Below are 26,667 nucleotides of genomic sequence, written 5' to 3' on the forward strand. Positions count from 1 at the left end.
CCGTGCCGCGGAGCTGAGTCGCTCATCATTGCGGGGCGGGGCCGGCGGTGCGCAGGATGTCCTTCAAGGTGAGCCGGGCGCGGGGAGAAAGGGCTGGGGGGATGCGCTCCCCGTTGTCTGCTTTCTCGTATGTTTAGATCTGTGGGCTTGTTTTTTATTTATTTTAGCGAAACGGCGGTGTTTGGGAGCTCTGCCCGGCACCACAGGGTGCCCCAGGAGCTCTGCGGTGGCTGCTGATGGAGCCGGCGCGTACCGCAGCTGCCATCCCGGGAAGGATGCGTGTTTAGCGTTACATAAATCGCTCGCTTAGGGTCTGTGCCGCAGGTTTGATGCGGTCGGAGCTTCCCTCTGACTTTTCAGACCGGTTGTGTAATAGTTGGGAGCGGCATTTGGCCGTGCTCTGCGTCCCAGGCTGCGGCGGCCGCTAATGATTCCCTGCGATTGCCATCGCTTTGCGTGCTTCCTCCAGCCAAAGCCGTGCGAGAGCAGTCGTATTCGAAAGACTGCCCAAAATAAGTTTTTAAGATCCGAGGATTAGCAAAATCAATTGGCTAAGAGCTCAGCGAGCAGCGATTGCTGCTGGTAACAGAAAGCGTTTATGCCAGATGCACATCTCAGTTCTGCGCTGCCTGGGTGCTGTGTTTGCCCTTCTCTCATTGATCAGCAGCTCTGTGCCAGCCCTTGGCTGTGCTGGTTGTGCTGCATTGCTTTCTCCCTTGGATCGTTCACTGATCTTCCCTCCCACCCATCACTGTACCATTCCCACGCTGGGGCTGCTCGATGCCACAGGTGGGTCCCACCTGCAGCTGAAGCCCACATATCTATCCATGTCTATATCTCCAACTACTTTTCTCTTTACTCATGAGCCTCTGAATAGGATGTATTAGTATCTGATAAAGACCTCTGCCTTTCCTCCTAAATCCCACTTAATAATTTTGCTCAAATCTGAACTGGTTTGGAAACTGAATAGGAAAATAGTATTTTCTGGCATTTTGACAGTAGGATGAACCAGTCCCTGAGCAATGTGCTCTTTCCCCTCTCTATTCTTTCTCTCTTTCTTCTCTTTCATCCCTAAGCTCATAGCTTAAGAACTACGCTCTTCCTCCACAGTTGTTACCTACCTTACTGTGAGCTGCTTCTCTGCAAACAGAAAGGCAATAGGAGGGCAGGGAGTGAGAGCGGGTGGTCACAGAATTGAAATCATCATATAAATAAAACAAATAGCACAGCCAGGATTTGCAGCAATGCTTTAGAGACCTTGATGAAATAAAGGAAATTGCTGATGCTGGAGGAAATGACATAATGAAATATGCAAATTTTCACCAAAGCTATTAGCTAATCACTTTTTCAAAGATTTATGTTTTTTTCCATGACTGTCAGTGCTCAGTATCAATTTCCTTAAAAAGTTCATAGAAGCAGATGAGCTATATAGTAAGACTTACACCAACATTTTAAACACTTAATCTCTTGAAATTCAACATTACCTCTCCCTAAGTATCTGATATAACAAGACTAAATGTTTAACTGGACAACAGCAGTCTCTGTCATATCATATCCTCAGGTTTAAAACCAGTTTATTGCTCAAAATTATTCAGTTAATCAAATTATTAATCCCATGGTAATACTTCACTTGTGTTTTCTATTGATGTGAGTATTGCTGATTGCAACTGAAAATAAAGAGCACACAGACATAAATCCCTGGTTTGAAGGCAGAAGAAGAATCACTGCATAGTACTTCTTGTGGTCATCCCTGTAAAGTGCAGAAGTTGCTCAAATGATTTTGCAAATTCTTTTCATTTCAGCATATGGAATAGATGGAATAGCTCAGATTTGTTTTCTTTTTCTATCTAATCACCACATAGCTGATAGATAGTCTGAACGTGCTGTATATGCAGCTTTTGAGTAAGGAATTTCTCCATACTGTGGAGAAATGAGGGGATGTACAAGTACTGATAGCAATCATTCCAAGTTGGGTCAGAAGCACTACTGGGAAAAACCTGTTTTGGTGTCATTGATGTATTTGAGAGTTCTTGCATACCTTAGATCTGATCCAAAGTATGATGATGTCTTTGCTGGAGGACTATCCTAAGGATTACAGAAGTAATAAAGAGGTAGGGGTTTATAGTTTGTCAGGTTGAAAACTTTGGATGTCTAGTTTCAGACTAGGTTAATGCTAGCAACTTGGTTCTCTTCTCTCCTCATGTAAGCTAATGAAAACAGGTAAAGAGCTCCTGAATAGTCGCTCCCGATCTACAGAAGTATTGCTTAATAAAATGAAACACATTGCTGCTGTGCCGATTGATAGACAACCAGCCTGGATAAAACAAATCTTTCTGTGGATATATTGTCATACGCTGCAGTTTTCCAAAATTTTAAGGGATGGATTTAGGCAAGAAAATAAGGAATTTGATTTCCCATTCTGTAAGAGCTAAAGATCATTCTTTTGCTGTGGTTTTCCACATTATATAATAATAAAGACTATATTCCTTACTGTAATCTTTATAAATAAATATCTGCTCTATAAACTAGAGCAAAAGGGATAACACGGAGAGGTGGAAAAACTAGTTCCTGACCAGTTGCCAGCAAGGGTGGTATCTCTTTTAATCAAAGCTATTAGAAGTTCACCAGAGGAAAAGTAGTTTATGAGCTGTAAAAGGAAGATAAGAATTTAGCCTGTTGTTTCTTCTGTAGTTTTCTTCTTCAGTCTTCAGTGTGTGGGTACAGGAAATATTGCAAACATTTTATAGGAGCAATCTTATAATTTATTGAATGGATGAAATTTAAGAGCTCCTGTCTCATACAGCTGCCAATTTAACAATCTGGTAATGCCTCTGAATATCAAAAAGGCAACCAACTACAAGTGCTTAGTGTGTCTGATCTGTAATAGGTTCACTAAGTTATTGATCTTGTGTCTACTGTTTTTTATTAAGTTCATCACACTCGTGTCAGTGAAGGAAGTAATTTCAACTCTGATCTATGCGTTTAAGTGTCAACCAGAAAAGTTATTCAGTTCTTGTTTTCTACCTCATTATTCTTGTGTATCAGCATTAAGACATGGGAAAGTAAGTGTCAAATATTCTGATGCAGAATGATTGACTTTTATCTCCACTCTGTGCTCTCTGGGTTATCTTGAAGGCAGGATTCACTGGAGAGTAAGTTCCTTAGTTATTACTGACACTGTTTTGATCTGAGATTACTATCAGTAATATGACACTTTCCTGAGCTTTTAGTGGTGCTGGGCCTTATTAAAAATGAGAGACAGGAGTCTGCTCTAGGATATACGTACCATTGTCACCACAGCTCTGGTTCACCTCAGCACTTCAGCCACTATATTGCTTACCCATCAGGCCAACATTTTAGCAGCTGCCCAAATGGATGAGACAAGGAAGTCAGTGGCAAAATCTGTGTCCTTTTTTGATGTCCTACAATGGGGCAGTAATAATTTACTCATACAGAGAAGAAGCCACTTTATGGCATTGTTTCTAGCACTGAGAAAGCTACCAGTGTAACTAACAGTGGTCTGCGATGTCAACATTTCACAGTTTTCCAAATTTACCTTACTTTTTGCCTTCCTTTTATAGAAAATGAATTAATAAGTGTGTAGACGGCAAGAATCTAGCCTTTCTTTTCTAGCATAATCCAGCAGATATATCTTGATATATCGGGATTTTATGTGCAGAAAGGAAAGAAGTGGCAGGAGGCTAACCTGAAACGCAGGAGGATGTCCTGCAGCAGGACATGTTAGCAGGATGTGATTCAGCCTCTATAACTGTGCTTAGCCCTGCCTCAGAAGCAGACCATCCAGTTCATTGTTTTTTTTTGTGATGCTTCCCTGAGGATCTGGACTAGCATCATCAGCCCACGGTACACAGCAGACTAGAAGTCATGCTGCTATGGCCACAGGGAAGACTTGAAACTGCATGAGGCAGCACAGAGAGACTGATCTCTAGTTGCACAAAGAAATCAAGTTAGCTTCTCTCCTATGCTTAGCTGTAAAAGATCAAACACACTAAACAGAAACATGCCTGGCTTGAATTTGCATATTTGTGTTTGTCCAATCCATCTTACAAAACTGTTTGTTTCTGCTTTTTATTTTCACCAGAAAGAAACACCACTCGCCAACGCCGCATTTTGGGCTGCAAGAAAAGGAAACCTGGCTCTTCTCCAGCTGCTGCTGAACAGTGGGCGAGTAGATGTAGACTGCAAAGACAGTGTATGCACACAGTGCACATACACCCAGAGCACTGATTTTTACATTGCTTTCTGTAGCATGCTGTACAAAAGGTGTGTCAGGGATCTGACTTCAGACATTGAGAGTCTTTTGACACTTGGACATGATTTAAAACCTTTTCTTGTCAGGAAGCAAGTTTGAAACTGGAGATAAAATAGCATGATGATTTACATCAGTGGCAAAGGGTTAGGAATTTGTTGGCACTCAAAAATGTGTCTTACATAGTTATTTGTGGTGCTGACATTAAAAACACAGATTCTAGCACCTCGGGCTTCTCTTAGCAAGAAAATACCATTTTGGTAATAGATCACTGTGAAGAGTCAACTCAACCAAGCCCTAGAAGCAATGATCTTGTCAGCTAGAAGAGCTCCTCATGATTAGCTTTTTAAAAAATAACCCTGGACCACAGTTTCCATTTAAGAAATGTAAAAATCACTTTTGATGTGCAGCTGAACACCTTTTGTGCATGTGGTGAGCTACACACAACATGTGGTGGTGTCAGAACTGCTGGCCTCTTAGCAGTTTTTCTCAACATAAGACAAAATATGATCAAGAATTTTTACAGTGCCCTGCAAAATATCCTGACATCATATCAGCCACACACGTTTTCTAGACTAAAGTCTTTTAATACAATTAAAACTGTATGCTGCTTTTTTGCAATGTCACACATTTTTAATTTTGATTGAATTGGCACATGTGAAGATTTTAGACTGACAGATTTCATACTTCTATGTGTGGTCTTTGCATGTTGCCCATACACCATATATGTATAACATAATTCTTACTTAGGTCATTGCAGCAGTGGACAAGTTGAGTTACTGAGGAGACCTGAATGTGTTGCTCTGGTCTGGAAAGTTGTTTGATGCAGAGTCACAGAGAGAGAGAATTTGCTGTAGTCATTTGGATAGGATATTAGTATTCAAGACACTTAGACCATAATGCTGACTATGACTCACAATTAAATAACTCATATAAGTCACTTGCATCCTATGTCTAAGGTTATTCTTCTGGAAAGGATATAAAGATCTTTGAGATTCTCTGATAAAAGCTATGTATAAACCAAAAATATTATTGATACTTTTCTTACACACATTTCAGGACAATAACGTAAAGTAACTGTATGCATGTTCATTAAATAATCAGGCTTTGCACTGCAGGCAAATCTGTAATTTATTTGTTTTAACACCTGCTAATTATTCATTTTCAAACTATTCCTGATAGAAGGTTTTAAATTGTCTTAGAATCTGTTCAGTGAAAGATTGCTCCCCCATTCAGGAAAAGAGTGAACGGGATCTCTGATCAATGGCCTTCAGCTGTTCAGAAGAGGTGTTGTCTTTTTCAGAAAGCCTGATTCATTGCTGGAGGTGTCTACTGAAATTACTGATCTGTTTTTCTTTATTCCCAGCTTGGCACAACAGCTCTGATGGTTGCATCTTACTATGGTCACATGGACTGTGTACGGGAATTGGTGTTGCAAGGAGCCGATATCAACCTGCAAAGGGAGGTAGGAGAAGTTCCATTTTGAATGTGTTGATTGATTAAGTGACCACTGATTTACTGCAATTAATAAAAATAGGTTGTCCGTTGCTTTTGCCAACTGCAATTGCTTTGCAGTTTGTGTATAAACAGGGTCTGTTCTCCTAAGGACATCAAGGAATCTGATGTCTGGAAATCGTAAGAGAAAATGAGATGCCAGAGGTACATTTATAAATAATTTATCAAACATTTCCAGCACCTGAGGTTGATGTAGAGCAATAATATCTGAGGTGTAACCCTGAGGTTACATCATTTGTGCATTTATCATGTTACTAACTGAAACAGAAATTTACATCACCCCAGACCACATCAGTGTGATTTGATAAGAAGTCCTTAACCTTTTGATTAGCAGAATTTGATCATTAATGTGGAGTGTGGCTGCCCTTGCTAATCCAAGCATAGTTTTGACTTGTTATACCCAAGAGTTCCTGCCACTCATTCTGATCCAACTTCACCTCTAAATATCACACCACTTAATCATCCCTACCCTATCCTGCCTGACTGCTTTGCATTCAAGACATCTCTCACACTATTATGTGCTTGTTTGTAGAAGGGAAAATATCAGCACTTAGCTTTGTGAAAGTGTCTTCCTCTCTTTAGGATCATCAGAATGCTTACCATTCTGCACAAACAATGGTAAGGGGTATCTAGAACCATTCTGGCCTGTGTGACAGCTACACAGAGAGCACTGTGCCCTGGAACAAAGAGAGTTGTACTTCTCCCAAAAGATCTGCAGTTTGATGAGAACGTGCAGTGACATAAGAAGATGGCAGGAAGAGCAAGATGGCTGTATTTTCGTCACTTTAACAACCCAAGCATTTCTCATTTTCCTTTGTTACCTGAAACATGAGCATTAGTCCTGTGCTGATGTCTTCAAGTCAGTGAGTCAATGAATGCCATGTTTAATGTCTTTGCACTAACTGGCCTAAACTTGCTTTAACTATGATTGCTAGTATCTTTCAGTGTGTCCTGTCCCAACACAATATGTATTTAAACATGTACTTTCCCCTACATAAATATTGCTTGAATAGCACAACAAAAGGGAAAGTTCTGGACAGTTTTATAGACCTACTCTTGAGTATCACTCTGAACATACTGATTCAGCAAGCCAATACAAATATAAACACTGGAATCCCCCAGAATCACTCTGTCGGTGAGAGGAAGAAAACAGATAAATTTAAGCCCTGAAGACCAACGGCGCTAATCATAGAATGGCCTGGGTTGAAAAAGGACCTCAAAGATCATCTGGTTTCAACCCCCCTGCCGTGGGCAGGGTCACCAACCACTAGACCATGCTGCCTAGAGCCACATCCAGCCTTGCCTTGAGTGCCTCCAGGGATGGGGCATCCACAACCTGCCTGGGCAACCTGTTCCAGTGCATCACTACCCTCTGAGTGAAAAACTTCCTCCTAACATCCAACCTAAATCTCCTCTGTCTTAGTTTAAAACCATTCCCCCTTGTCCTATCACTATCAACGCATGTAAACAGTCATTCCCTGTCCTGTTTATATGCTTCCTTCAAGTACTGGAAGGCCACAATGAGGTCTCCCCAAAGCTTTCGCTTCTCCAAGCTAAACAAGCCCAGTTCCCTCAACCTTTCCTCATGGGAGAGGTACTCCAGCCCTCTGATCATTTTAGTGGCCCTCATCTTGACTTGTTCCAAGAGCTCTGCATCTTTCTTGTGCTGGGGGCTCCAGGCCTGGATGCAGTACTCCAGATGGGGCCTCACAAGAGCTGAGTAGAGGGGGACAGTCACCTCCCTCTCCCTGCTGGCCACCTCTTTTTTAATGCAGCTCAGGATATAGCTGGCCCTCCAGCCTGCAAGTGTGCACTGCTAACTCATATCCAGCTTCTTGTTTGCCAGGACCCTTAAGTCTTTCTCTGCAGGGCTGCTCCTCTCAGCCACTCCTAGAGGATCATCGGGTCCTGGCAAACACAGGGAGCCTGTCCATCAGTGAAGACTGAGGCAAAGAACTTAACTGAGCACCTTAGCTTTTTCCATGTCTGAGGAAGCCTGTTCTCCATCCTCATTAATCAGAAAGGGAACACTCTCCTTGGCCTGTATCCTCCTGCCTATGTACCTGTAGAAACCTTTCTTGTTATTTTCCACATTCATGTGTGCCTTGGCTTTCCTGATCTTATTTCTGCACATGTGGATGACATCCCTGTATTCTTCCCAGTCTACTTGACCCTGTTTCCACTTCCTGTTCATCTCCCTCTTTTCTCTCAGTTTAAGCTGCAGGTCCTTGCTCAGCCAATCTGAAAAGCATCTGAAAGTCGATCTGTGCACTCAAACAAGTGCTCTTGTACACCAGAATTGTTGTGAAATTCATGGAAAGGGGAACCTCATAGATATGCGTGTGAGAGGGTATTCTAAAATGATCTTGAAGGGTTGTGCTACCTTGGCACTGGAGAATTTCATCTTTAGTTCCCCTTTTCTGCACCTGAATTCAGCATGTGATGAGAAAGCCCAAAATTAGGAAAGCTTATCTTCCCTCTTTCTTCCTTTTCTCTTCTGTTCAGCCATTAAAATCTTCAAAAATCTTTTTTTTCCCTGATTTATTCAGGAAAATGTTAATGACAGTATCATATACAACTAGTATAAAAGATGGGCTTCCATTTCTTCAGCAAAGCTAAGGGAAAGTAGAAGCTGCAGGGTTGGCAATAGCTGCTTAGCTGGATGGGAAGATACTCATCCAAAAGGCAAGGGTGACTTATACCAACAGAAATCATGTTTTGCTAGTGTTCAGTCAAGCAAAGTGGAGCTCTGTTATGCTGAATAACCCCTGTGGTCTTTCCATACCTTGATCTAAATCCATCCTGTGTTCCTGTTTATCTCAGATTGTAGAAACAGGTGGTAGAGGGCCTGGTTTCATATGGCTGTTCATCTCTTGTGTAAGACTGCTCTTCTCTCCCTCTGGGCTTTCTTCCCTTACCTGAGACTGAAGAGAGATAGATGAATCCTAAGAGAGATATAGTAGAAACTCCACATAAAAGCATAACTCCAATAATGGTACTAGCCATATTTCTCAGTGCAATGAGAAGAAAACTGACCACTCACCTAAGTACTTCGTGTCCTCTAGAACCCTCAAAATCATCATATCTTTTCATCTGATATTTAATTGATTGTGCTTAATAAGTTTTAATTTGAAATGTGTACTTTGGTCAAGCATGTTATGTGTCTGTGGTTTTTATTAATCCATTTTTTCCATACAGTCAGGTGCAACTGCTCTGTTTTTTGCTGCACAGCAAGGTCACAATGATGTGGTGAAGTTTCTCTTTGAATTTGGAGCCTCCACTGAATTTAAGAATAAGGTAAGATGATAGGTCTGGTTTTGCACACTGACACATTCTGCCTGTCAAGGATGTTGTTTCTTTTTTGTATGAAAAATAATATAGCAACAGAAACATGATAAAAAGACTTCCTCACTTGAATATTTTTCTGAATAGTGCAAGTACTACACTATATTTTGAAAATATTAACTTGTGAAAATATTTACTTATGCTGCTTAGACTTGTTGGCATAAATTTGTCAAAGATCAGTGCAGTGATGGTGAGATCAGCCTTTCCTCTTGAGCTGTTCTGCAATACAAGAAAGGATCTCTTTGTACATGTCAGGTAGGATCCTATTTTAGTGCATATTTTCTCCACTTGCACATACTGAGATTTGATTCATGTTGGCAAGTCTTTGTATACCACTGTTAGGAGACATAAGAATATAATGGAGTCAATTCTCCCTAAATTACCATTGAGCCATCTGTGCCAGGAAGATGAAATACACCTTGTAATGTCTATTTTTGTTCTTGTTGTTGTTGTTCAGGCTAATCCCTTCTCAAAACCTAAAATGACTGAAAGTGCACATGTGAGAGCTTGGGTCAGCTTCATCATCTGAACCATTTTTTCAAATGTTGTCATCAGTGATTTGAATAGCTACCTCAACCTATACCTGCTCTGCAGAATTCCTGAAAACACAGCTTTAAATACAGAAGGGAATTGATGGAACATCACTGGGGATCACTACCTTAAGCTCTAGGAAATGTAGCAGATATTACTGACTAAATATCCAAAGGTTTTGTGGTCATGGAGGTCATGCATGTCTGTACAGTAGGATAAGCACTGATTCTGGTACTTCAGAGGATTATGCTAGTGGTAGAAAACATCATGACCACAGCAGAAGTATCAATCAGTAAATTTGAAAATGTGAAAGAAATTGTGATTGTTTAACACAACATGGAATACAGCTGTGGAACTTAGCACCACAGGACTTTGCAATGGATTTTCAGTGTTGGGTAACCTCATGTTTTGGAAGAAACTTCATGTTAAAATAAGTGTTGCTTCTCAGTCTTATTTTAGGGCAAGGTATCACACTGAGGGTAGCAAGAGTCAGGATGAAGCATACATAAAGATAGCAAGATTCAGAAAAATATTCTTCTCTCACATTCGGTTGTATGCAATTGTATGAGTGAATTTACATTGTTCTTTGTGTCATCTGGCCTGTAGTCAGGCCACAAAAACGGAAAGAGAAAATTTGTCCCAGCCACAAAAACCCTGGACTACTCTTTGGGACAAAGCATAAAGGTGGGCAGTGTTTTTACTGAGGGAGGGAAAGCAGGAAATGCAGGAAACTCTTGGTAAGGATGGAAAGCAGAGACTTGGTACCTTATTCCATGTGTAGGGGTAGTTACATCTTCAATAAACCTTTGCGCAGTGTGTGAACTAGGTGTTTGTGAAGAAGTCAAGACTTGGCCCACAAGATGAACAGCAGGCTTGCAATTATCTGATCCTTCCTGACAATAATGTGATCTTTTGAGACATGCGAAATAAATTTGTGAGTCACTGGAGCAGATAAAAAGGTGTAAAGATCCAAATGGCAGGGAAATCTTTCTGCATTCAGTCCCTCTTGATTCTTTCTACTTTTGGACAAATGCAGATTTGGGCTCTACCTGAGGTACCATTGATAACATACTACATAGGCAGTATACATTTCCCATTGGCTTTTTGGATTGTTTTGGTGTTGGTTCAATTTTCTGATTGAATAGTGTGAATTTCATAGCTTGAAATTATGACATCAATTCTTCTTTCTGTTAATGGGTGACTAAGAGAACAGGCTTCTCCATCCCACCCTCCAAACCCCAGATATGAAAAAAGCTGACAAAATATGCCTTTCTAAGTCAGAGATAAGGCATTTTCTGATTAAAGCACTCAGCTGGGAGCAACGTTGGAAAAGATAAGGATCCTGCCTGTTTTCAAAGGGATTTACAGAAAATCTATTATAAATGAAGATGTGGAATTAAAATACAATCACAGATTGAATTTATCCTAGGAAATAGACACTTTAAAGCACGGCAATGCAAAACCCACTGTCCTCTTTGCAATGTAATTCTCTGTAGATTTTTATTACTACATTTGTTACTTATATGCAAGGGTTCAGGAGAACAAACAAGAATTCTTCTTATGCCTTGTATCATTTGAGTTGATATTCACTATGACAGTCTGTTTTAGTATCAGCTGGGATAAATTTTTCTTCAGAGTGTCTGGTATGATGCTGTGTTTTGGTTCAAGGCAAAAAAAACCAATATTGATAACATACCAATGTTTATGGTTGCTGCTAAGCAGTGTTGTACAGAGCTAAGTCCGTTCTCAGCATATGGCCCAAGGAGCTGGGAGGGATCAGAATTAGGACAACAGAGTTAAACTGCCCAAGAGGATACTCTGTAGTATATGACACCATGTGGAAGGAGATTTGAAGGGAGTGGGAGTGTATCTCGCTCTTTTGTTGCATGTGGGACTCATAGGCATCAGTCTGAGAGTGGTTAGCAATTGTTTGTGCATCACTTTCTATACACAGTCACATATATGTGTATGTAGTCATAACTATTATCCTTTTCCTTTTCTCTATCATAGTAAATAGTTTTATCTCAATTGACGAGTTCTACTATTTTTTTTCCCAATTTTCTCCACAATCCTTCTGAGAAAGGAGGAATAAGCAAACAACTGTGTGCTGCTCAGCCACCTGTCAAGTTAAACCACAACACAGGCAAAGCAAACATCCCTAGAAATAAGTATCAGATTTTTTTTTTCTTAATCTGTAACATGTTATGTGCACGTATGTGGTTTCCATGGTGCCATATTTTCTGAGCAATGCTGCAGGTCACACAGTGTGTTGGAGGCTATTTTTCAGTAGGCTGTGATAGCAGAAAATCAGCTTCCCTCCCTTGAAGTGTTTTCAGAGAAGGTAAAACACCAGGTACTTGGAAGCAATGATGACAGAGGTAAAGGAAAAGGTGGGGAAATGGAGAGGTACATCCCAGATAATATGTTCTTACTCGATGCTGTCCAAGTGCTTATGTGGGAGATTGGCAGCTAATGTACGTGCTGCCAGCAGGGAGAAGAAGCTAGGGATAAGATAAAACTGTTTCAAGAAAAGAAAGGCAGAGACATCTGAGAGGATCCGGATCCGCTTCTCTCTGAGTTCCCAGCTTGCTGGAAGGGTCTGCTCAGAAGGATTAGTGGAAGCTACACTGTGTCAAAGGAACAGGACATGAGCAGTAAATGAGCACAAGGCTGACTGCTTTCTCTCTGTGCTGTTGCCTGTTTACTTCCCACTGCAGAGCAGTTACTGCCCTACAAGTGCCTCCGGGATTGCTCACATGTCCCTGCTCCCATTTTCTGCCCTGCTCAGAGTTTCCAAGAGGCTTGCCAGTACCAAAGATGTTGCTTCAGCGTTCTATTTGTTTCAGCTGAAGCCAAAAAAATAAAGAAAGTGGGAATCACATGGCTGCAAGGGATTTTAATACTCAGGAATTTACTTCTTTGTTTCATCCTTCCTTGTACTCTGTGAAACAGTGGGGTCTCCAGACAGTTTTCTGGAGAAAAGGCTCTTGCTTTGGCAAAGGGGAAGAAAATATAAAGGAAAGCGAGATGAAAGCTAAGTAGGAGTTGGAAGATGATTTTTTTTTCCTACTAGAAAACATGGAGCTTTGTAGTGTTTTGTCACACATTGTCAATTTCTTGATTTAACTGAGTACTGTCTTCCATAAGGTGTTTTCTGTGGAAAGAACTCCTGTCCCTAGTTCCCTTTCTTAGGGTGAGACCAGTTGCTGTTTATCAAAGTGGTACCTCTGCCTATGTGAAGGCTGTGACATCTCCAGCATCGGACCATACAGTTCTGCTCCAGACACACAGCTTATGCTCTGCTGGGCTTACTGTGGTTAGCTGTGCAGGCCTGCACTTTGTTTGGGACCTGTCATTTGCTTGCCTCCAGAAATTATGTCAATAAGCAAACAATCTTCTTAAAATAACTGTTTGTTGTGAACACAAGGGTTTTAGAAGATGAAAAACAAGCCATAAAGCAATAAACAAACTACTCCCATATGCATCTGAATGCACCCATTTCCTTACAAATGGGGAGCCTCAACATTTTTCAGCTTCCTATAGGTCATCCTTCCCTACCTCTCTACAGGAGACCACCAGTCTTAGTAGCTCAGTTTCTCTTCTTAACTCATCAGTCTCTCTCTCCCACTTTCCTTCAGGGAAAGTTCTTTAAAATATCCCTTTTTTCTTCTTTTTCTTTTTTTTTTTTTCTGTTTGTAGCCCTCTGATCTGGTAACTCATTACTCGAGCAAAATGGCTTTCAGCTGGTTGTAGACAGGAAATAGGTTTCACGAAGCTACTAGCTCTTGCCATTGTTTTTAAGCATGTAGAGGTGGGGTTTATTGGTGTGTATTTTTCTATTGTTTTTGTTGTTGTTAGTTCAACCCAGGAACTCTTGTGGTTGCTTTTATGTTTTGTTCTAGCAGTTCCTATTATAATATGTCAGGAAAGACTAGTGACTCACTGTAGCTACAGAGCAGCTTAACTCCACTGACCAGCTTGTCCGCTTATGTTTACTTAAATATTCAAGACTTAATACACAGTTCTTAGATTGTCAAATAATGTTTCCACATCGGTGACTTTGCTGACACCGATGCCTTGCTTGCTTTTTAATGTTGCTTGGGGGAAAGGTGGATAAGTGATTTTGAGAGTAGTTATAGACAGTTTCTGTGGATTATTTCAGCCATGTCAGACCTTGAGCTTTCATGAGAGTTAAAGGCATGGAATAGCACTATAGATTAATAAGTTTGATTGGCACTTCCCATTATGAAAAATTCATTCAGCCACTTGGGCTGTAATTTCTCTAACTGCCTATCTGTCCATGTGGAAAGTTTCAGGCAAGACTTTGGAACTGTTTCAAAGAACAAGGCTGAGGGAAAATACAATCTTTTGCCCACATTAATAACAGCTGTGGTAACCATTTGTTTGAAATACTTTAGATCACTTGCTTTGTGGAGGAGCAGCTTGAGACAGGGAGAAATCAAGGAAAGAGAGAAGAAATGTTTGGTATCAGTGATGTGGGGCATGTGTCATCCTTGCGTGATGGCATGGTGCCATTCCAGGCAGAAGATAAAGAACTTCTCCATACCAGTGTCAGAAACGATGGCAATTTTTGAGGGCATTCAAGTGTAAGTGCCACAGAAAAGTATTGGGGTTATCACTGATTATTATGGATTTGATCTGATGCAGGCCTCCACATTTAAATGCATCCTCCCTACTCTTCTCCAGGCCGGCAATCAGCAGGTGAAAGGCAGAACATGACAAGGCATGAAGGTTTGGTCAAGGAAGAGAAGATGACTGGTAGCTTCTGGTGCAGATAAAGGGTGTGCTGACCTTCAGCACATGGAGTTTAGTGGGGCTGGAAGATTTGGTTGTGAAAGGGAAGAGAGACAGGAGCTTGGAGTTGTGCAGTGAACAAGGTTTTAATGGGAAGGTGGAAGATGAGCAACTTAGAAGCACAATTTTCTTTGTTCCCGTCACTTGCTAAAAAAGCCTCACAAGAAAAGTGTGTATAGTAACAGAGCCAAAGATTTAAGGGGCAAGGCTTGGTACTAAAATTATAAAGGATTCAGTAAACAGTCACTACAGAACTGTTGTGAGTCTAATTCTGAAAAGCCTTAAAATTTGCTTATGTTGTATGGTGATACTCAGTCCATCTTCACTCTCAACCTTCTGTACCCTTTCTTCATTTTTTTCACAGGATGGAGGTACTGCTCTTCTAGCTGCTTGTCAGTATGGGCATGCAAAAGTAGTGGAAACTCTGTTGAAACATGGTGCCAACATTCACGATCAACTTTATGTGAGTTACTTGACACAGATAATGCTGATAATACTGTGGATGGAACAAATGTGCTGTTGGTTGGACAGCAGCAGGTACTCTAGCTCCAGCACAGAGAAGCATTTGCCAAACATTGTGGTTTTATAGTTCTCTGCTTCTCTAAGTTGTGATTTTCATTAAATGTCTGCTTTGTGTTATTTCGGGAGAAGTGGTACGGAAAACAGAAATGGTTTAACTTCATTTTGGTTCATTGTCTGCATGAAGGCTGAGTTCCTAATCTGCAACAGATTTGTGATGTCCCTTACTATTGAACAAAAGCTCAAATTGTCATTTTCTATCACATCAAGTTTACATTGCAGGCAGAAGTGTGAATAACTACAAACCCACTGATGTATTTCAGAATCAGTTCATCAGTTTTCCATCAAGAAGTGCAGAAATTATGTTGCCTTTAAAACAGTTATTTTGTGTTTTTTTTCTCAAATATCAGTTAAAATGATTTTATTTGGTGTCTGTGCATCTCTATCTTGTCAGTTCTTTGGGAAAGAATGTTAAAATGACTGAACTGACAATGTTTAGTTGACTTTTCAGAAAGCTAGATTGAGCCAATGAAGAATTGGATTTCATTTACTTCAACAAAGACTCAAATGAGCTTTCCAACAGAAAGGAGTGGCAGGTTTTCTCTTCACTTCCCCCCACTCTTTCCTACTCCAGGGTAGAAGAGGAGGTTGACAAAGAGGAATTTGTTCCCTGTGGATATATGGGGATTTCCAGCAATTTCCATGGGGTTTGCAGGATGCTGTCAGTCTGAGGGCTAGTGACCACAGAAGTCAGCAGCATGCTAGGGGCCATGCGTTGGTCGCACAGGTGGTCCCCACCTCTGTGAGGCCAGCACCCCACATTTATAAAGAAGGATGCTCCATTGTCACTGCTGCTCAAGTGGCAACGACCTTTCTAATCTACAGGCAGTTTGTCATCCTCTGCTTGGTAATCCCAGGGCTTTCCGACTGGTTTAAAAATAGCAATACTATCACACCTGGAGATACTTTATGGGCAGTAAAATGACTTCCTTGTTCTCTCTCCTAAAATGAGCAGTATTTGCAATCAGATTTAGAGATATATTTTTATGGCTTTCAGTCATTAAGTAAAACCAGTCAGAAACAGCTACCTCATAAAATAGGAACACAATCTCTTAGAAATGAGTGCTAGCCTGACTCCTTTTCTGAGACATAGGCAAGCAGCTTTTGTGCAGCTGTATTTGGCTGACAGTTTCAATGGCAGGCAGCCAGAGGACAAGGAGTTTAAGTATGAACTTGGGCAGTCCTCCCGAGACCATCAAGATGGATGTTTTAATTTTAAGTTGAATCATGTGGGGTAGAGGAGAAGACAAGAGAATACACCAACTAAACAATATTAGTTGCAGAAACAATTAATGGCCTCTAAGCAGCCTTCTTGTTGCAGCATCAACTCAAGTCAAGTAAAAAAAACAATTAAAAAAATGGTAGGATGATTGACAAAACAACGTTCCCTGTCTTGGTTGATGCAATAATTAAGAGCTCTTTTAATATTACATAGCCTTGGAAACTTTCTAATGGATGTGTTCTTGCTATATGTGCCCCTGGAGGAAGCCTGCAAAGCACCCAATATCATCACCCTATTTCATGCACTTGCAAAGCAGCCACTTAAAATGGCCTCCTAGAGAACCCAGGGGCAAATGTTCATCTGCAGTACCAGCAGATATTCCACCCCCCCTGCTGTAGGCAGGGACACCTCCTTCTGGACTAGGTTTTTCAAAGTCCCAACCAGCCCAGTTGAACTAGATTTGTGATTTTAGTCATTATTTCTTGAGCTTAGATGTATATATGATGTTCCAGTGCATAACTGATTATAAAGGAGAACATAATTTGGTTTGTTTTTGTATGAAAAGAAATTGTGTCACAGTGTAAGCTGGAGGTATTTGTTCTTAGGATGGAGCATCTGCAATTTTCTTGGCAGCTCAAGGAGGCTATCTGGATGTCATCCGATTGCTGCTTTCTTCAGGAGGAAAAGTTAACCAGCCACGGCAGGTAAGCTCCACCCTTCAAGGCAGTGTTGGTGTCTAGTTACTGAATTTTACAGTTATTAAAAGTTAACACATGGGTTCCCATGGTGGTCATCACTGGAAGGTAGAATGTGCCCCTGCCTGTATTTGTGTTTTAGTTCATATTTGTAGTGTGCATTTGAAGCAAGGGCCGCAGTCATTTCTGCTTGCACACAACCTAGATTGTTTCTGTAAAAGTGAAACTAGAAGCCGTGTTTCAGGTGTGCACCAATTGTGCTTCAAATCAAACGGGTGAGACATCTAGCTATTCTTTTGGACAACTTTGAACCACATGCAGGTTGGGTATGCTTGGGCCATGGGACCTGGCTAAATGAAAATAAAACTCTCAATTTGTTTTTGGTGTTGTTGCAAGAGCCTTGCACTACCTCTTGCAATTAGTGACCTGCTTCTCCTGTACCAAGTGACTTGTGAACATGCACGTGGTCCATCACATCCTCATTCTTTTGAAAGTTTTGGAAACACTTAAAAAGCTTGTGAGATACAGTATTAAATTCAGTATACCTGGTTTCAAATGTATATATATACATATAGATATATAGGTACACACCAGAACTGTAGTTTCAGTATCAAAGCTAATCTTAGACAAAGGAGCGTTAACCAGCAGGGAGGGAAGCTGGCAGCTATGCCCTGATCTGACATTCTCATGGCTCCTAGGCTGCCTCTACACTGGTTCCCTAGGACAAGGTTATAAAGTGTTGTTGGCTATTAATGTAGTCTAAAAAAAAAAAGTCAATATAGAAGGATAGATAGTTTATGCATTAATGCCTTTTTGAGTGGGTTAAAACAAAGCTGGAGAGCCTTTGATTTATCTCAACCAGTTTAGTCCATGTCACCACGAAAACCACATTCCGTATGCCAACTGCTGAAAAAAATTGTAATTACTCAACTAATTCTTTCTGGCAGTATTTTTCAGGTCTCCAATACAATTTCTATAACACAATGTTTTGTGATGCATTTTTAAATCTTAGTTGAGGTGAAGACTCAGCTCCTTGTGAATGTTCCTCCTGACTCCTGTTTTGTCTCCAGCAACACAGACTTAGTTTGCTTCAGGGTACCTTTGATCCCTGCTAAGATTATGGCTGGATAGGTCTGAGGCATTTGTGTTTAGGCCCACTGTAATCTGAAGGATTTCCTTAACAAAGTGAATGTTTTTACAGTTTAATTAGTAAAGTAATGGTTGGATGGACTTCAGTCTCTTTCTTGCTAATAAATTTGTGCTGTGTTCAAAGGTGGCATGGTGCTCACCAGGAATGTAGGCCTAGATAGGGCAGTTTTGATGCCAAATGACTTTTACTGTCAGTTACAAATTGTGCTGCTCTTACTGCTGTGGCAAACTATTTTAAGCAATGTAACACTGGATATATGGTGTCCAGTCTCAGCACATGCTTCCCTTTCTCCTATGTCCACATTTTCCTCTCTATCTTGTGAGTTTGGGGTCATACCTCATCTTCCTGACCATGTACATGTTCCCTACATGTATATTCCTGCTTCTGCATTGTCTCTTGTGCCCCATTTCCCAGTCCCACAAGGTTTCTGTTGACACCTGGGCACATCTCCGGTGGCTCTGGATGCCTTTGTGCAGGCACTCTGGCTCAGCGCCCATAAGGCTGAATAGTGAAGCTTTCTGGAGAGTTTCTTACCTGGAAATGTAATTTCTCTTGATTTTTAACTTAATTCTATTCTTCCTGACATTGTGATGGGATCCCCATGGAGCTGGACTGGAATTTTTTTGTCATCTTATTGTCTAGACAGAGCATGGGACAGACAGTGTCTACAGACTGATGTAGGCAATGTTTCTTTGCCTTTCTAACTGAAAAACAAAGCTAGAAGATTATTTGCCAATGAATTTTACACTGTGTTTTGGCAGCCTGTGTCCCAGCAAATTCAGTTTGACTGGCTAAGTATATTTTTACATATGAAATGTAATCACATATATGTAAACCAGTGAAACTAAACAGAGTACAGATTTTAGCCAAACAGACTTGGCTCACCTATTATTAGCAAGAATTCAGCCAACGTAGGGGTACAAGCAGACTGATGGGCAGGATAATGGAGGAGATGACATGAGCAGCCTGAAAGTAAGGGCTCTCTGTCCCTGAAAGTTGTCAGTGGGAATACTGGAGTTATTTCACCTCCCACATGAATCCAGCCCTTCCTAAACTTTCAAGCCACTAGCGAGCAGTGAGAAGTGCCAGAAATTTCCATTAGGGTGAGTCTGGAGTTGTAGAACATAATGAGATATAGTTTGTATCTACAATGAGTTTATAATCGAATAAAGAAATAAACACAGCTTAAAACATGCAGTATTTAACATTGTTTATTCTATAAATTCAATGGTCTCCAGTCTGCTGGGTGGGCAGGGGGACAAGATAGGAAAGTACACTTTGAACTGCTTCTTTCACCAAGCTTGCTTTCTTCCTGACTCATCTCCAAGCCTGAATATCTATTTATACAGGAATCTTCATATCGTCTCCTAGTACTATGTAGTATCTCTTTTGCACCTTACTTAAACATGAAAATAGACAGAAATATAATCTACCCCGTAGTGATGTGTTTACATAAAGCTGCCTGTTAGACAGTGTTTGCTTAAAAGACTCAGTGTTAACCCACCATCAACTTCACCATCTTTCTTTTCTTAAAGTGAAGTCCTCCAAGGTGGTCACTCTCACAGCATTATTTCTGCCTCTCCCCTGTAAATGAGATATTAATGATGATGTCTAACAGCAATATTATTAAGGACAGTTTATGGAAACACTGATGTTATCTAACACAAGTATTTCCTTCTGCTTCTTTTCATTTGTAACTGAAAAGAGTCATTCTTGTAAATGTCACTTTTTAGTGTCTCTTGCTATTTTCTAGAGCCCTCTGGTGGAAAAAGAATTACGAAGTGTAAGCTTACTAACAAAGTAAACAGTGTAAATTGAAAGGGAGGGGTTTGCTATCATGCTAAAATCACATGCTCTGTGTATAAGAGAGCCTTTGTTATTTTTGAATCACAACGACCACTCATTGTATTAACTAGTTATGTACAGAATGAATTCAGCCACTAACTTCTATGTGATCATTTATATAGAACTGATAGAAGAGTTGACAAAGATTCTGTTCTTCGCCAATTGGAAAGACTGAAGATATTCAGGTTCACATCTGCTCTTTCTCAGAACCAGAAAGAGGAAAGACCAAAATACTATATCATAAGAGGAAATAACTTTTCTGTTTTTGTTTTTTTTTTCCAGTGGATTAAGTCACTAGCCCATAAAAGCAGAGCACTGGTTGAACAAGGTTTTTGAATAGCTCTAGATCACATGAATCTTCATTTGGCACTGAAGAGTTTGCAGCTTTGATCAAGGTGGAAATATTTAATTTAAAGTAAAAAGCCATTTTCTTCTGAAATTTCTCATTAAGGCTCTTTTGGGGGCACTAGTATATTTTGTCTCCCATATTTCCTGCCAAGTCTCCGGGCTGCTGAGTGAGGCAAGAGGAACTGGCAGGCACAGAGGGCACAAGAAGGCACCCTGCTACTTGTGGCCTCACTTGAAAGTTAAAGTCCGTACATTTTTGTGAAAATTAATTTGGCACCATGTAACTTAACTGCTGGAATCCTCTTTTAGTTCTAAGACACAAAATTGTCCATATATAAGTAAAAGGAGGATGCAAACCAGATTGGTTCACATTGTATTCTTTGAAAAGCGTCTTGTTTTCTAGTGGAGCTCTTGCAGATAAAATCTTTACTGTACTCACTGTAAGTTAGGACATTTTATTAGATTTCCTAAGAATGGACAATGTAACTCAATACTGAAAGTTGGTGATCATCTTACATTGTTCCTTAGCTTCTATAAACAACTTCAATATGCACAGACACACAGCTGCTGAATTCATCCATGCACGCTGAAATTTACCTGTCTCTTCTGCCACATCTAGAATTCAAACAATGTGTCATACCTTTGGCCTTTATGCTTCAAACTTCTGTATGGATTTAAGGCACATCTGGGAAGCCAGAGATGGCTTTAGGAATTCATAGAGTAGTGCTTGTTTCAAGTCAGCTGTGCAAGAGAAAATATCTAAGAGCACTGCTACACCACAGCTGGAAAGGTTCTGACTTCATACAGCGAGCTCCCACGTCCGCATTTGTCTATCTGTGGTGCAAGAGTTTGCTGAGGAATTGAAGTTCATCCATATCCATAGACAAGGAGTACAGGATATAAAAATGAAACCTTTAACAGTCTCGTTTTGTCTGAAGGATGGGACAGCACCCTTGTGGATTGCATCGCAGATGGGCCACAGTGAAGTGGTACGAGTCATGCTGCTCCGGGGAGCTGAGCGGGATGCTGCGCGGGATGTGAGTTGCACTCCTGTGCTTTGTCTGACAATTCTTCCTGGCTTGTTTTAAGGCTGCAAAGCTATCTCAAGGGAGGCCCAATGTTCGCAGAGCTTGTTCTGTTTGCTAGGTTGTAATATTCTCCTATAGGCTCTCTTTTTCCATGAAGGAAATGACACACTGGAAAAAGGGATTGGCGATAGGATCATAGCATAGAATGGCTTAGGCGGGAAGGGACACTGGGGAAGGGGACACAGGCAGGGTTGCCACTCCCTAGATCAGACTGCTCTGGGCCCATCCAACCTGGCCTGGAATGCCTCCAAGGATGGGACATCTACAACTTCTTCCAATGCATCACAACCCTCTGAATAAATAATTTCTTAACATCTAACCTAAGTCTCCCCTCTTGTAGTTTAAAGCCATCCCTCCGTGTCCTAGCATTGTCAGACCACATAAAAAGTCAGTCCACCTCCAGCTTATAAGCTCCCTTCAAGTACTGGAAGGCTGCAACAGGGTCTCCCCAGAGCCTTCTCTGAGCTAAACAAGCCCAACTCCCTTCAGCTTTCTTCATCAGAGAGCTGCTCCACACCTCTGAGATGCCCATGTAAATGAGAGACAGACATGAAATATAGTATAACTGGTTTAATTCTTCTTGAAGTTTTTATCTCTTGGGGGAAAAATCCTCCAGATGCCCTGAAATCAGCAGCATGTGTTGTGGAAATGCTTAATCAAAGGTGATGTGCAGAGCAAGATCCTTCTCCCAGGATGTGAGACAGCTGGTGTTGGCCTCCAGACTAGGGGAATGCAGCTAAAACATTTGTTATGACTGAACTGTTCTTCTTCCCTTTTTAAAGGATGGTACAACTGCTTTACTGAAGGCTGTCATTAAAGGGTACAACAATGTGATAGAAGAGTTACTGAAATTTTCTCCCACTCTTGGTCTACTGAAGGTTAGTAGTGAAACATACAGACTTTTAGAGAAACACAAGAAGTCAAAGAGCCTAATGAAAGACCTGATGTTCCTAATTATGTAAGTGGAAGACGATAAAGAGCTTGAGATCAAAAAGCCAAGAGAAAGAAAAATGAAATTAACTTATTTAGTTTAACTTATTTAGAGCTACATATGAAGAAATGATTTCAAAAGATGCTGTGGATTTGGTTTTTGGAATGAGGAAGCACACTGTTGTGGAAGAAATTATCTTAGTTTCTGTCAGCTGACAGAATCTGTCAACAGATTGCTCATGATGTTGCAGTTTTTAGTGTTATACCCAGCGCTTTATCGACTTTAGTCAGCAAACTGGGATCCTAACATTTGTCATGAGCAATTCTCTCTGTTTTTGAATTCAAAACGTGACTCAAAAAGTAAGAGCAGATATATGGGAGCTGTATTTTAATAGCAAATGAAATTTAGTGTACCCAGAAATCACACTCTGATGGACTCTGTGGATGCATTGGCGATTTTGATATACTTGAAAATCCAGATGGCATTAACTTAGTTGTAAATGACAGTATGAAATATCTTCCACACTTACTTGAGCTGTCAGTTTGCAGATGTGAGCAAAAGGTCAGCTATGAAAAAAAAATCACTATTCAGCTGTCTGCCACTGAGAACATTAATCATCAAAGAAGAGAAATAATATGCACAGATGGTTTCCATTACTGCTTGTCCTTGTTTTTCACCTGCTAATGGCTGACACTGCTAGGCAGCAGCAAGTGCTGAGTTCATTTCACCTCTGATCTACTGTCAAGGGCAATTTTTAAAAGAAGATATTACTGTGATAAAATGACCCTGACCTTTTTCATTAAAGCATTTAACATCATCTCTCTAGTCATTCACTAGCACTGCCTGCACCCTGTCTAAACCACAATCACGCTCTTTGATGACATGATCTTTTCTGTATTATTTACTGTTTGTATATTTGTTCTTTGCTAACATTTTTGTTTCACAGCCCTTTTGATTTCAAATGTCTCCACTGGTGTTTTCCAGAATGGAACTTCTGCTCTCCACGCAGCTGTTCTGAGTGGCAACGTTAGGACAGTGGCTTTGCTCCTGGAGGCAGGAGCAGACCCATGCCTGAGGAACAAGGTACGTCCTGGCACACCACCCTGGGCAAGGACACTGAGCTTTGGAGCATCTGTGTGTGTCACATGCTAGCGAGATTATATACTGGGGAACGGTAATCTGTTAGTTGTTTTGATAAGCCACAACTTACACTTGTGTCTCATATGACAGATGTGTAAGGAAGGTATTTCTGTGGTGAGGAATGTGTATATGGGCCCCTTTGGTAAAATTTGCTTAGGATTTAGCACATTGCTAACAATAAAAACACCTCAAAATTACATGCACCTTTCCAATACCTTCTTATAAATATGTTATACTGAAATTGTGTCAGATTCCTTTTATGACAGCAACTCATTATTTGCAGAAATTTGTCTTTTTTTATTCCTTAAAGTGTTTTAGTACTACATGTTTGGTCATTTCTATGGAAATATCTTCCTCTGAGTTGTGTTTATGAACTATTTGCCATTGGCATTTGATATCTGGTTGGATTAGTCAAGCTGTGGATGAATGAACTGGTATTTACTTCTGGTTTATGATTGTCAGGGAAATTTTATAACATATTTTATATGCATATGCATTCTGAATGTTTTGGTTATTCGACATCAAATCTATGCATGTTATTTCTATATCAATCCACGAGATGGCAGCAGAGTTAATGCTGCTTGTATGGCAGTTGGTTTCGCTGTTATCCTCCACTGTGCAAGATTTTTCTGCAACAGTAGAGGAGACAACACGGAAATCAGCATGCAATGGTTAAGCCTAGCACCATATTCTTTAGAGCTTGTTGCTTTTAAAACACTATTTGGAAATAATCGCTTATTTTTCTAACTACAAGGTTTTTTGTTCCAGGCAAATGAACTGCCAGCAGAACTAACAAAGAATGAACGTATTCTCCGACTCCTCCGCACAAAAGAAAAGCAAAGGAAAAGCTAATGCAGCAAATGTGGTTTGACAGAGTTGCACCCCAATGACACTAGCATGACAGTAAACCTAGACTGCCCAAGAAGGGCTTTTTGGAACAGTTTGCAAAACTGATCAGCCCCTCCAGTATATGACTGTGAATGTGTGAGGCCCTTGCCAGGGAGCCACCATGCCCTCGGGCCTCCACTGGCATCTCCGAACTCAGAAAGGTGACAACAAGAGTAGGGTTTGTCCTGAGAGCAGTGTTTGCACTGCAGCCTTGCCTACGCTCCAGGGTCCCACCAGTGCTGGCACTGACTTTAGCTCCTCCACACCTGCAGTGTGCACGTCCCCCCACACCCAAGTGCTCCCAGTGTTACAAAGATACATTCCCACACTGGCACGGCCACACACATGTGACGAGTGCCTCAGAGCACACTTGTGGGTTGGGAGCACTCAGCCCTTGTGCCAAAAGGACACCCAGGTCTTGCAGCTGTTTGGAGTCAGCTGGTCCCCATGGTGCTGCTGCAATCCCTTTGCTGGCAGTGCTAGCTCTGCCAGTTCCTCTGTACCACCAAGTGCCACACAGGGCTAGAGGGACATCCCAACAGTACTCCTGCCAGCCCAGGGCTTTGGTAACATTTTGGTTTCTATGTAGATCTTTGCAAAATGATCCAGAGCATTATGAATTATGCCAAAAGATACCAAACAAATAATAACTAAAGTGATGTCCTCCTTGATGTAGCATCTGGATTGATTCCTCTGTCCAGCAACAGAGACACAGCACGACAGTGTGCAGCATTTCATCATGTGTATGCAGTGCTGTGGGAAGGCATCCCCAGCCCTACAGCATATGTACATGCCTTTCCATGGGCAGGGAAGGATCAGTTACTGAGCAAGCCAAGTACAACAGAAGTTTGGCTGTCAGATGCAACAGCGAGGATGCCCTACAAGTAATCTACATGTGTTCTGCATGCCCTTCCCTGTACGTTACACTATGGTTTGTTATCCACAACTACTATGCAATGCACTTGTTCCAAAGTCTGTGATGGGAGTTAATGGAGAAGTTCACAGCATACAGGTGTTTCAACTGCTGGTGAGAAGCTTACACGTAGCCACACTTGAACAGGCCCACTAATGAAGGTGGGCCTGGAAAATGAACTCTCAACAGCAAATCTGGCCTTTGTTGTGGCTGAGGTGCTTCGAATGAGACGTGCTTCTGTGTGGAGAAGGCAGTGCAAATTGTTCAGGTGTCACAGAGAGCTGTTATAACCATTTTACTGGAAGTTGCTACATTTCTGCAGTATGAAAATATACTAAATCTCATTAGCCACAAACATATTAGAGACTATTTTACAGTGAGCTGAGGTACAATGTTAACTCAGTATATAAATCCAGGCACTTCACTTGTTTTCAGACCCTGACAAATTGTTAAGAAATTGCTTAAGATGTTGAAGACAGAGAAAAATGTAAGGAAACACGGAGTATGCTCTGATAAAAAAACGTCTGGCTAGGATTTAGCTCAACTTTTGCACTTTTGCTACAGTGACTGGAGGAAAAAGAAAAAAAGGACAATTTTAGTGAGTTTGCACAAAGAAATGTAGCTTATGTAGAGCAAATTAGCCATATATATTATCAAATCATAAAGTTATTTGTTTTTTGAATAAGTGAGGTAAGAAGTTGGGGTTGCATGAAGAGAGCAGAGAACTTTGCTTGGCAGCTGAAATTTCTCTTCATTAGAAAGTAAAGCTTTAAGTTTTCCAACAGTGTAAGGCAACATTGGAAAAAAACTGTTTAGGTAATACATGCTGCTGTATTTTTAAATTAAAATAATGTTGTGCCTCACTGAAACTCGCAGATGAATTGGTACAGAACCAAAGAATTATGCAAGATGTGGAGGATGATTATATCCAGGTTTTAATCCTGTGAAAGACTGAAAAACACTGAGCAGGTAGAAATCTTGAGAGCCTATTGGGAAAGTATGTTGCTGTGCACAGCCTTTTACAGGGCTGGACTCTTAACTTCTTTAACAAGCAGTGCTGGAAAGGATGAGCCCCAATGGGCTAAAGATGTTCTGGAAAAAGCCACTGGGACTCCAGGCACAGTACTGATATTGCTCCCTAAAGCTTCTTCATATAAACAGCTGGGGACAACCACATTCTTGAGATGAAAAGCCCTTTCATAATTGTAAAGAAGAAAGATAGTCACTGAAGGGTCTTCAGTAGCCAGCCGTTCTGGGTGAGCAATAAATATTATTAGACAGGCTGCAGGCAACCTTTCTGCCAAGCGTATCTTCTTGTTCAAGTAGTCTCACCCCAAAAGGGGCAGCTACTCAGCAAAAGAGCTGCTTGAGCTATGCCTGCCCAGGAGAAAA

General features: G+C 40.9%; 1 protein-coding gene across 1 annotated transcript; it reads left to right on the plus strand.

The window, feature by feature from the left end:
• Positions 1 to 25,176, plus strand: ANKRD29 (ankyrin repeat domain 29). Its single transcript, XM_065752018.1, has 10 exons — positions 1 to 68; positions 4,103 to 4,213; positions 5,637 to 5,735; positions 8,984 to 9,082; positions 14,841 to 14,939; positions 16,883 to 16,981; positions 21,254 to 21,352; positions 22,186 to 22,281; positions 23,319 to 23,417; positions 24,243 to 25,176. The coding sequence occupies exons 1-10, from the start codon at positions 57 to 59 to the stop codon at positions 24,324 to 24,326; spliced, it is 897 nt and encodes a 298-aa protein (XP_065608090.1). The 5' UTR covers positions 1 to 56; the 3' UTR covers positions 24,327 to 25,176.
• Positions 25,177 to 26,667: the final 1,491 nt, after the last annotated feature.

The sequence above is a fragment of the Cyrtonyx montezumae genome, unplaced genomic scaffold, assembly GCF_038088225.1.
Source record: "Cyrtonyx montezumae isolate F1298 unplaced genomic scaffold, pur_monq_1.0 scaffold_8, whole genome shotgun sequence".
Classification (NCBI taxonomy): Eukaryota; Metazoa; Chordata; class Aves; order Galliformes; family Odontophoridae; genus Cyrtonyx; species Cyrtonyx montezumae.